The 12,439-nt window shown below is 43.3% G+C and overlaps 1 protein-coding gene across 1 annotated transcript in view; it reads left to right on the top strand.

The window, feature by feature from the left end:
* CSMD2 (CUB and Sushi multiple domains 2) overlaps window positions 1–12,439 on the top strand; it is a 659,332-nt gene that overhangs the window by 57,125 nt on the left and 589,768 nt on the right. Inside the window, exon 2 of the mRNA XM_082615655.1 lies at window positions 5,149–5,365. Coding sequence (XP_082471781.1) covers window positions 5,149–5,365 — 217 coding nt within the window. The remainder of the gene's footprint in view (window positions 1–5,148; window positions 5,366–12,439) is intronic.

Raw genomic sequence — 12,439 nt, 5'->3', positions numbered from 1 at the left:
AAAAAAAAAAAAAAAAATATATATATATATATATATATATATAGTTGTGGAGATAGGAGCTTTATTTCATTATTACTGTAGTTGAATATTTTTTCTGGGTTCTGAGCCATTTATGTCTTCCTTTATGAACTAGCTCATTCAAGATCCTGTCCAGCTTTTTAATTACAGTGCTTGTTGTTTTCCTACTGGTTAGTAATAGTTCTTTCTGTATTAACTGTTTTATTGATACTTTTCTACCTAACCTTTTTGTGTGCCTTTTGATTTTGTTTCTATTTTTGACCTACACATACTACATACTTTCTGTATAAACTATCAGTCTTGTAGTATCTTCCACAGCTTTTTTTTTTTTTTTACGGTACATGGGCCTCTCACTGTTGCGTCCTCTCTCGTTGCGGAGCACAGGCTCCGGACACGCAGGCTCAGCGGTCATGGCTCACAGGCCCAGCCACTCTGAGGCATGTGGGATCTTCCCAGACCAGGGCACGAACCCGTGTCCCCCGCATCGGCAGGCAGACTCTCAACCACTGCGCCACCAGGGAAGTCCTTCCACAGCTTTTACATTCAGAAAATCACAGTCAGATAATTATTTGTGTACATGTTCTTCTAATTATTTTTTGACTTTTTAAAAAACTTAGTTTAGTATATGGTGTGAATTGACAAGATAACTTAATTCTTTTCTCAAACAGTTAATTAGTTGACCTTGCAAAATGTTTTTCTTTTCTCACTGATTTTTAATGCTTATATATATTTTAATTTTTATGTCTATTTAAAGCTATTGCTGTAATACTGTGTCATGTTCTGCCTGTCCACCCTTGGGCCACCTCCACACTATTTTCAAAGCATCATTCGGTGATTTTGTTTAGTATCTGTAGAAAGAGAATACTACAAAAAATATCATTGTCTGCAACTGTCTATTTCTTCCAGTTAAACTTAGGTACCCTTTTACTAAATTCAAAACAGGTTATTGGGCTTTTGATCAGAATTGCATTAAGCTTATAAATTAACTTTTCAAAAGGTTAATATTCCAAATTAACCTTTCAGAAGTTAGTCTTCCACTCAGGATAACATATGTCTCTCCAATTATTCAAATTTTTTATTCTTCTCTAAATGTTATTTTTATACAGTGACTGCCTGTTTCTTATTAAGTTTATTTCCATTTATTATACGCATTTTGTAGTTATCATAAATAAGACCTTTTTTCTTTATATTTTTATCTGTCACTTGCATATGGAAATGTCACTGATTTTGTATACTTATTTTGTGTTTGGCTACTTTACTGAAATTTCTTATTCTAATAGCTTCCTAATTGATTCTCCTGGGTTTTCTGGGTATATTAATATATCATCTGCAAACCATAATTCTGCTTGCTCCTTTCTCATTTCTTTTTCTTGCATCACATGGATTAGCTCTTCCAATAAAGCGTGAAATCTCAGAGGTGATAGTAGCATTTCTATCCCATTCCTGATCTTAATCAGGCATTTCACCCTAAGTAGGATGTAAGTTATTGTTTTAAAATGGATGCTCTGTCATGCTAAGGAAATATTCTTTCTCCTACTTCCAAATGCTTATTTTAATCAGGGTTACATGTCTAATTTTATTAAATGCCCATTTAGCATTTATTCATAAGACCTTAGCTTTTTTTTCCTCTTTAAATGGGATACTTTGTGTTATCCCTCTTTTCTGTTAAAAGAGATTTTTCAATATTAAGGTCATTTTAGAGATTAACTGTCCTTTGTCAGTTAATCCCTAAAGTGGGCTTTAAAAAAATTAGTGTTGAGTCAATTTATGAGCATCGTAGTTAAGGTGGATCTGAAGTGGACTGCTTACTTTTGAATCCCATCTCTGAGTAACGGGGTGGCTTGGACCCCTTCCTTAATTTCTCTTTGCCTTAGTTCTTCATCTGTAAAATGGAGGTGATATGAATAGTATCCACCTTCTAGGGCTGTTGTGAGGATTAAACAAGTTAATATATGTGAAGTTCTCAGAGGAGTGTCTAGCCAAACACTCACTAAATACAAGCACTATCTTAAATTAATGAGAACTTACCATGTGTCTGGTACTGAGCTTGGGCTATGGATTCAAAGACGGGAAAACTCAAGTATGGTCTGTCTTCTCATGGAGCTTACAGCCTGGCAAGAAAACAGGTACTTATGAATTAATCACATGGAAGCATGGACATTTCCTTCTGTGATAAGTGCTACCAAGCAGAGGTGATGGTATCATGAGAGCATATAATAGGGGGTTTGAACTAGTCAAGGAGAGACAGTTGACTAGACATCTGAAAGAAAAATATGCCAAGAAGGGAGGGAAGTGTATTCTAGGAAGAGAGAACAGCATACCCAAAGGCCCTGTGGCTGTGCAGTGAGAGTGTAGCCAGTACAAAGGACTGAGAAGGGCGGGGTGTTTTTTTTCTGACAGATACACATCTGTGACACATATCACTGTGTAAATTTAAGACATACAGCGTGATGGTTTGATTTATGTATATTGTGAAATGATTACCACAATAGGCTTAGCTAACAACCATTATCTTATATAAAAACAATAAAAAGGAAAGAAGAAAGAAAAAAATGTTCTCTTTGTGATGAGAACTCTCAGGATCTACTCTCCGAACAACTTACCTGGGTATCACACAGCAATGTTAGCGATAGTCATCATGCTGTGCGTTACATCACTAGTACTTATTTATTTTACAAGTGGAACTTTGTACCTTTTGACCACCTTCCTCCAATTCCACTTCCCCACCCCCCGCCTCTGATAACCACAAGTCTGATCTGTTTTTCTATGAGTTTTGGGGTTTTTTTGTTTGTTTGTTTGTTCAGGTTCCACGTATAAGTGATATCATACAGTATTTATCTTTTTTTTCTCTGACTTATTTCACTTAGCATAATGCCTTCGAGGTCCATTCATGGTGTTGCAAATGGTAGGATTTCCTTTTTTTTTTTTATGGCTGAATAATATTTGTGTGTGTATGTGTGTGTGTGTGTATCTCACAACTAATTTATCCATTCATCTATCGATGGACACTTAGGTTGTTTCCATGTCTTGTTTATTGTAAATAATGCTTCTATGAATGTGGAGGTGCAGATATCTTTTCGAGTTAGTGTTTTTGTTACATTTGGATATATTCCCAGAAGTGGAATTGCTGGATCATGTGATAGTTCTATTCTTAATTTTTTGAGGATCCTCCATACTGTTTTCAACAGTGGCTGCACCAATTTACAATCCCACCAACAGTGCACAAGAGTTCCATTTTCTCTGCATCCCTGCCAGCATTTGTTATCTCTTGTCTTTTTGATGATGGCCATTCTAACAGGCATGAGGTTATATCTCATTGTGTTTTTAATTTGCATTTCCGTAATGACTAGCGATGTTGAGCATCTTTTCATGTACCTGTTGGCCTTTTATATATGTTCTTTGGAAAAAATGTCTGTTCAAGTCCTTTAGAAGGGTGGGGTTTGGCTGGAAAGCTAGCGGACACAAGGGTAAGAGGTCACTAAGGGCCAAACCATGCAGAGACCCTCATAGGTCTACAAGTGATTTTTCCTTACTGGAGAGCAATGGTGAGCTATGGGAGGTTTGATGTCGGTGGAGGAAAGGGGAGGTGACCTGATCAGATTTCTGTTTTGAAAAGACACCCCCAGCTGTAGTGTTGGCAGGGACCAGGGTAAACGCAGTTGACCAGTTAGGAGGTAGTTTTTATGGCAGTCTGGGGGAGAGATGCTGTGGGGTCAAGGGAAGTAGAGACAGAGACAGGGTGATCGGTTGTCCATGGGGTTGTGAAGGAGAGGAAAGTGTCAGGAAAGGGTAGGTGGAGGACATCACGAGCCTGAACATCCCAAAGGAGGTGTCAGGTCTGGAGCTCAGAGAGAGGTCTGGCCTGGACTGTGAAGTTGTGAGTCATCAGTGCACAAGTGGAGGTCCTCTAGACCAGACAGAGAGGAGAAGAGGCCCCAACACTGAGCCTGGAAAGGAGCCAGAGAAAGATCCATGGGAGGAAAGATGGAGAGTGAGCGGTATGGGAGGAAGCCGGGGACCAGGCTACTCAAAGCATCATTGCATCTGCAGGGCACCAGGTAAACAAGCAGGCTCTCTGGCCCCTCCCAGGTGCTGTACATCAGAATCTAAATGTCAGCCAGGTCCCCAGGCGCTGCTCATGTGCAGTGTAGTCTGAGATGCTCTGGCCTGGGAGGGGTGATTCCAGAAAGGAGGCAACAGTGTTAGAGGCAGCTGAGAGAGAGGTCTGTTAAAATGAGGACTGAACAATATCCACTGGACCCATCGGTGACCTTAGACCTGTTTGGGTGGATTGACAGGACCAGAAGACAGAACTGACGGGCTGGGAGTAAGGAAATAGAGACAGAAAGGACAGACAGATTGTGTTTTCTAAAACTTTGGCTGAGAAGGGGAAGAGAGAGACAAGGCTGGAGGGAGAAGAGAAGTGGAATGGGGAGTTGGTTTTTTAAGGAGAGTCTTGAGCACATTTAAAATGGGAAAGTTCCAGTGGAGAGGAAATGATTGAACACTTGGAACATACATAAGAGAGAAACGTGTATAAGGTTCTTGAAGATGAGGGAAGGATGGGATCCAAAGGGCACATGGAAGGGATATGTTTAGATTGCAGGAGGGCTAGTTGATCTGCAGGAGGAAGGAAGACCATGGTGGGGTAGGCTAGACGGATTTGGAATTGGGAAGACAACGGAATCCCCACTGATGGCTTTTATTCTCTGTGGAGATGGGAAGAGGGGGCTGGGGCTGAGAAGAGGAGCCTGGAGGGTCAGGAGGCCGTGGAAAATGGAGAAAATTTGAAATCGTCAGTCTGGCATTTAATGTTGTAAAGAGGAAGTTCCACCTGGTCTGCTGGCCTTTTAGTTCAAACTCTGAGCATTGTTTCCTACCTCACAGCGTTGTTCTAAGGCTTGAGTACAATGATGCCCATTTTATCACCTGGACAGCTCATGGCACAAGCAAGCTGGCACTTAGGGTGTCAGTCACCCACCTTCCTTCCCTCTGCACTGAGCATGGGCTGGTCCAGAGGAAACACTTGGATAAGGGGGTTCATGATCCTCTAAGACACTGCTCCCATCTCTCTGGGAGATTCTCAGAGTTCTTCTGGCCGTACTGAACAGCCCCCTTTCTCTCTCCCAGGCCAGAACTGCACGTTCCAACTGCAGGGTCCCAATGGCACCGTTGAGAGCCCAGGGTTCCCGTATGGCTACCCCAATTACGCCAACTGCACGTGGACCATCACCGCGGAGGACCAGCACCGGATCCAGCTTGTGTTCCAGTCCTTCGCCCTGGAGGAGGACTTTGACGTCCTGTCGGTGTTTGATGGGCCACCCCAGCCAGAGAACCTGCGAATCAGGTATCACCCCCTCCTCCCTGTGGCCAACAGCTGGGCCTGAGCCAAGCTTGCTGAGAGGAAGAACCAGGCAGGGTGAATTGTCATCAACAAAGGCCTCTGTTTTTATGAGGCCTGCCCTGAACTCCTCTGCTTTCTTTACGTTTCCCAATTCCTTTCTCCTGCTTAGAAATTCCCAGTAGGCAGGAGTTTTTGTAGGACATTTGGGAAGACTAGATAGACAACATACAGAGCAATTCAAGTCTTTCTATTACAACTGATTTCGCATGCATATGTGTGTTTGTGTGCATATCTGTTGGTGTATATTCTTTGCACACACAGAAATATATCCCTTGGACCCAGCAGATATGAACTGAAGGCTAGTAGCAACTATGTCTTACATCCCCGACTTGAAAACCATCAATACTTTGTTGGATTTTGCCTTGCATTTGCATGACTTTGGCTGTGGGTACAGAATTGAGAATTTAGGGAAGTTTCTCCTTTTTTTTTTTTTTTTTTTTTTTTTTTTGCGGTACGCGGGCCTCTCACTGTTGTGGCCTCTCCCGCTGCGGAGCACAGGCTCCGGACGCGCAGGCCCTGCGGCCATGGCTCACGGGCCCAGCCGCTCCGCGGCATGTGGGATTTTCCTGGACCGGGGCACGAACCCGCGTCCCCTGCATCGGCAGGCGGACTCTCAACCACTTCGCCACCAGGGAAGCCCGGAAGTTTCTCCTTTTTAAACCGCAGCGTGCTTGACAGAAGAGGAAACAATGGGGAGGACGAGACTGCTTTCCCGTGCTCCTGAGCTACCTCCCAGTGGGAGAGTTCACATCAAGGCGGGAGACAGGGAGGAAGACTCCCACCTCTGCAGGAAGAGCAGACTTTGGGTGGGGGGCAAAGATCAAGGCCCCAGGGTCATAGCTTTCCAGGTTTTGTTGACCTGGTGGCCTGCCGTGCCTCCATTGCAAGACTTGTTCTGGTCCTGCAAGATACGCTTTGGGCTCCCAGGGAGACAAAGGGTTAATGGCTTACCAGCCAAGCCCTGGGGACCCCGGGGTCCTCAAGGCTTTGTTTAAGATGCTCTTGGATCAGAGTCACAGATAACATTCCCAGGACTGAGCCAGCCCTCTTCTTGCTTGCTCCCTGCCCTCTCAGGGCAGTGCAGAGGTGAGCTGCCATGTCTGCAGCTGGGATGGGCATCTGGGGCTCCCCTGACTAGTGGTTCCTCTTAGACAAGACCAGGCTTGTCCATCTGCCCTTGACATTCCACAGGGATCGGCACACAGTAGGTGTTCAGTGAAACTTGCGTGGAGGGACTGGAGTGCTCTTCACTTACTCATTCCGCAAATATTTCATGAGCACCTACTATGTTCCAGACACTGGCCTGGGTGCTGGGGACGCAGCAGTGAGCAAAACAAAGCTGCTGTCTTCAAGGACGTGACATGCTAATTGGGAAGGGGGCAGGCCTGGACTTAAATATGTGAGTTTAGAGTTCAAGGACATCGGGGCTAGAGATATAAAGTTGGGAGACTAGGACTGGTTAGTGCTTAAAACCAGGAGACTGGACGAGGTCACCATCAGATGTAGAGCTCCAATGACCCCATCGGTGGGGCACCGGCACAGACCCTTGAGGGATGTTGAAAGACAGAAAGTCAGATCAGCCCAGTGGGGTGGCTAGTTGGGGTGCAGATGACTGGAGGCCTATTCTGTGTCCTGAAGTTCTTCCAGCTCTTCTTTCTCTTTAGGCAGGGTCCACGCACGTGTGGTCAAAGCTCTATCTTCTGCCATTTGAGTTCTCTGGCTCTGAGAGTGAAGTGTGGAAGACCCCCAGAGGTGGGATGGCTCTGGCCGGGCAGGGTGGGGGTTCTGGGACCTAAGGAGGTGGTCCTGGCAGGGGGTCCCTGGATGTATTCCCAGCCAGGGCACAGCCCACTCTGGCCAACCAGCCATGTTTGAGCAGAAGCCTCCTGGGATTTGTACTTCCACAAGGTCATCCCTGCTCGGGCTCCTCATCCCTGTCATCTGCCTGATGTGCTCATTTTGGTTCATTTCAGAATTATATAGTTTTGCCATACAGCATTTCTACCTCCATGCTACCTGGGATCACGTCCGCTTTCTTGTATCTGCTCCCGCGCATTTGCATTTTCTTTCTTTTTACTTATTTAGTCTTGCCAGAAGTTTGCCTATTTTATTGGTCTTTTAAAAGTCCCAACTCTAGGGCTATCAGTTTTATCCCTTTCCTATTACCTGACTTACCTTGGGCTGGTGTTGCTCTTTTGCTGTTTTCATGAACTGAATTAGTTTCATTACCTCTTGTTTGATATTAAAATCATTGAGGTATTTTTCCCTAAGTACAACTTTGACCATATTCCATAAATTTTGATGGATAGTTGTTATTTTTAGAATAAATAATTCTAACTGCAGGCTCTAACTGCAGTTTTGTTCCTTCCTTGACTCTAGGGTTTTTTCCCTCAAAATTTCCAAGTAATATTTTTTTATACTTAAGAAGTTATTATCTAGTTGTACTGCATTATGTTCAGATTATGATTTTTGTTTTGGAGAATTTGTTGCCTTTTTTTCTCAGTATAACATCATTTTTGGTAAACGTCTGAGTATTTGAAAGAACATGTATTCTGTGGTGGAAGAGTGAACAAATCATGTTATTAGTATTGTTTAACTTTTCTAATTTCTTATTTATTGTCTAAGTGATTTTTGTCAAGGATAAGCAACTTATTGTTTTCACATTTTCACTATTATTTTTATCATTTTCTCCCTTTATTTCTAAGTTTTTACTTTATATATGTTGATGTTATTCTCTTCAGTATGTCAGTATTTGTAAACATCAGATCTTCAGAGTGAATCATAATTCTTCCAATATAAAAGTTATATTTATCCCCCTTTTTTGCCTTAAATTCTACTTTGATACTAGTTTTACCACTTTTATTATCTTTTAGGTTTGCATTTATCACCCATCTTTGCTAATTTCTCTATTTTTAATATTTCTGTGTCATTGTTTTATATGTGTCTTTTAGAGTTTTGTTTTTAAATCTTTCATGAGAGTTTTTATTCTTTAACAGAAAGGTTTAATTCACTCACAATTTTTGGTGATAACTGATGTATTTGTTCTTGGATAATATTTAATACTTTCTGTTTTTAAGCTTCCTTACTATGATTTCCGTTTCTCCATCTTTAAGCACAAGTGTTCTTTGCCTCGTCTCTGATTTTTATTCTGCTAGTGGTTGAAGTTACTTCTTGAGAACACACTTTAAGCTGTATTTCCCTGTCAGCATCCTGTCTAGTGAGCCTTTTTCTTAGTCAGGTCTCACCACACTGTATCTTGTAGAAATTCCTTAGTGTTTGTAGCATGTAGGTGTCTGTCTCTTTTTCCTAGTTTCCCGCATGGATATATATAGTCTCTCTTTTTATATACCTCAGACTATTTCCATGACAACTTAGGAGGTCAGGTTGAAGGAGAGTATAACATGTTGCCTTGGCTCTCCATCTTGAACTGGGAATCTCTCTTAAGATTTTTATTCTTTTCTGATTTGCTGTCATGAATAGAATTATTTTTCATTATATTTTATTTTTGGATGATTCACTGCTAATATGTAGAAATACAATTGATATCTGTATATTGATCTTGTATCCCATGACCTGGCTGAGCTTCTTATTAATAGTTCTGATAGTTGTTAAAAAATATCTGTGAATAAAAACAGTTTTTGTTCTTTTTCAATCTTGATGCCATTTATTTATTTATACTTAATTGCAGCAGATAGAATATTGACTATACTCAATATTCAATAATATTGAATAGAAGTGGTGAGGGTGGACATCCTTACTTTGTTCTTGATCTTAAAATACTCAGTCTTTCACCATTAAGCGTGATGTTGGCTGTAGGTGTTTGGTAGATGTCCTTCTAATGAATGTGTTTAAGCAGAGGATTTTGGCGTGGTCTGGCTGCAGTGTGGAAAATGTGTTAGGGTAGGGGCCAGACTGGTGACTGCCAGGCCAGGCAAGAGAAGGAGGTAACCTGAGCTAGAATAATGAAGAGAGGAGATGGCGGGGGTTTGTATGATGTTCTGGGACAGTGCGGTACTTGGAATTAAGGGTGGGTTTCTAGGGATTGTAGAGTGGGAGTATGAAAAAGAAAGGGGTGGAGGATGACTCCACATTGTCTGGCTTGGAATCAGAAAACAAGCTAGGTCAGCCTGACGTGAATTCCAGTCTCCAGGAAAATGTGTTCTCAAGGCATCCCAGGGTATTTTGTACACTGATGTTTTTCTTCATTCGTCTAACAGAACAGGTAGGTCACCTCCTCTCACAGTGTTTTCCCGTGAGACAGGAGGGTACGGTGATGACAGGCCAAGATTTATACCCAGCTGGCTTCTACATTTATTTATGCCATGACCTGTGCAAGGTTTGGCTTCTCTGAGACTCATCTATAAAATAGAGGTGACACTGACCCACCTCACAGGGTTGTGTATATGAGCCACCTCCTAGGATCCCCTGCTGCTCCATAAACATTATTTGCATCTTTCCTGGCCTTCTGCTCTTAGGAACTCAGACCGCTCTGGAGCGCTTTTATGCCTGTCTTGACGCTTGCTCTGTGGCCTGCCCATTAGACTTTTTAGATTTGGGAGCTGCAGATGTGGAGGACAGACATCCAAGAAGAGACTGGGCTCAGGGGAAGTCATTCGTTGTGGGTGGCATTGCTCGTCCCACGGTAGCCCAGCAGTGGGGCCGGACTGACAAGAAGCCTGCAGTGGGGTTCTCTCTGCATCACTTGGGGCTTTCGTCTCAGACTTGACAGGCGTAAGTTTTGTAATTCTGCTCTTTGAGCATTTTAATGCATTTCTCTTTTCTCCCTTTACCTTCAGTCCTTTTCAATTTACTTATGGATGCATTCCAGCAAAAGGCTGGAGTCACCTCCCCACCCCAATCCTCAGCCCTCTTTACACTCGTCTTTCTCCAGCTGCTAGCTCATGGGTGGTGGTGTGAGCAACAAGCTTCCCTCCTAGTTAGATTCTAAGCTCCTTGAGGCTGGGAGTCAAGCCTTCTACCACGTTTGGCTGTGGCTGAGCCATGCAGTGAAATATACATCTTGCACCTGCAAGACACGAGTTCCAGCTCCTCGCTGGCTGCTTGGCATAGACAGGCCACTTTGACTCTTATCCTCAGTATCTTCATCCATGAAGTGGACGTATCAGTATCTACTCCATAGGTTGGTTGGTAAGGATTACATTAAATAGTGTGTGTAAACTGCTTTGAACTGTAATGAGATATAAACAAAAGAAATACTTGTATGTTGGTAGAAAAAAAATTAGAAAACACAATTAAGCAAAAAGAGACACACACACACACACACACAAACCCAATACATTTATATGACATGAGGTAGAACAGTGGTTTTCAACTGAAGGTGATTTTGACCCCAAGGGGACATTTGACAATGTCTGGAGACAGTTTTGGTTGTCACAACTGGAGAGGGGCCCTGGCATCTAGTGGATCGAGGCCAGGGATGCTGCCAGGTGTCCTACCACGCACAAGACAGCTGCAACAAATACCAGTGGTGCTGAGGTTGAGAAATCCCGGGGTAGGTGATTAAGGAGAAGTTAAGGCCTTTAGCATCAGACATACCTGTGTGCTGATCCTATTTCTGTGTCAGTGACCTTGGACAAGTGAGTCAACCCATCTGAGCTTCAGTTTCCTCCTCTGCAAAATGGGGGGCTCTCAGTGATGCTAGGTACTGACAGCTGCACCTGGCATCGTTAAAGAAGAGGTACCAGTAGGCACACTGCACACAGCTTGTTCTATATGCAGATGCCATTCATCTCCCAACAACTCCCTTTCTCCACCAGGAGTTCACAGCCACCTTCTTGAGAGCATCTCACATTTCATCTAGAGCTATTCATAAGCAGCAACATCCCAGGGTGCCGGAAGGCAGCGTCTGGCTGCTTGAAATTAAATTTACAATAGAAGCTGATCAGATTCTTCCCATAGTGGATCCGGGTGGGAAATGGGAGTAGGAGCTGGTCCTGAAGGCTGGGGAGCCTGGAGGAGTTTGGAAATTAGCAAGAAAAGAACAAAGAGCCTCCCAGATAATGCAGGGTCAGCCCTGCCTGGATGAATTACTGAAACAATCCCCACATCTCTGCTTTTGCACAATTAAGTGGCCTTTCCGTGCTGGCAAACATCCTATTGCATTGCAGTTTAATGTGGGATGAAGTTTTCTAATGGAACACGAGCAAACATAATCTATGGCGATGCTGCTAATAAACGACATCACTGTGTATTGGAGGGTTTATAGGGCACTGGTGATAACTGCACCAGTTAAGCACAGCTAAGCATCCCTTAATTGAGACATTTGGGCTCAAGTTATGGGAAACACTGCAGCTGGTTCCCTCCATTGCTGGCAATACACATTCTGTCATCAGCCTAAGGTGGAATGCAGTTTTAGTCATTTGGGGCTGGTTGCAGATTTCACTCAACTGGCATTAGACACCTGTTTGGAAGTTGTAAAAAATCTACAAATTTGTCAGATTTACTGTCTTCTTATGACTGTATTGCAGCAGAGGCCCCTAAAGGACCTGCTTGTTGGATTCCTTAAAAAGTGTGCCTTACACATCAATAGGATTGTCCTTGGAGGATCCTTTCCCCAGAGCACCTTGAGAATGTGCTGTTGTGGTCAGGAGGTGGCTGGAGGGACCCACGGGGATGAGGGAGCATTCCTGTTTAGGACTGAAACAGAGGGAGGATAGTGGAAAGGAAAAAGAAGTGATGACACCAAGCACCTCTTGTGGGCCAGCCACCGTACTAGACATATTCATTCATTCATTCACTCATTGTCATGTATTCAACGTTTATTGAATGCCTAGTGTTGGGGATACCACAATTAACAAGACAGCCTCTGCTTTCAAGGAACTTACAGTCTTTTTCGGGAAACATAAATAAGCAGGTGAAGGTAGTCCAGGAGGCATGACTGAGGAACCTGACCTGTTCTTGGGGAGATATTTGTAGATGTGGATCTACGGGCCTGGGATGCTGTCCCTCCATCTGCCCCCTTGCTTGGTTACCGCTCCCTCATTTTTTATATGTCAA

This window comes from Mesoplodon mirus, assembly GCF_964341445.2.
Source record: "Mesoplodon mirus genome assembly, chromosome: 3".
NCBI lineage: Eukaryota > Metazoa > Chordata > Mammalia > Artiodactyla > Ziphiidae > Mesoplodon > Mesoplodon mirus.
Note: the sequence above shows the minus strand (reverse complement) of the source record. Positions and strands in the feature narration are given on the sequence as shown.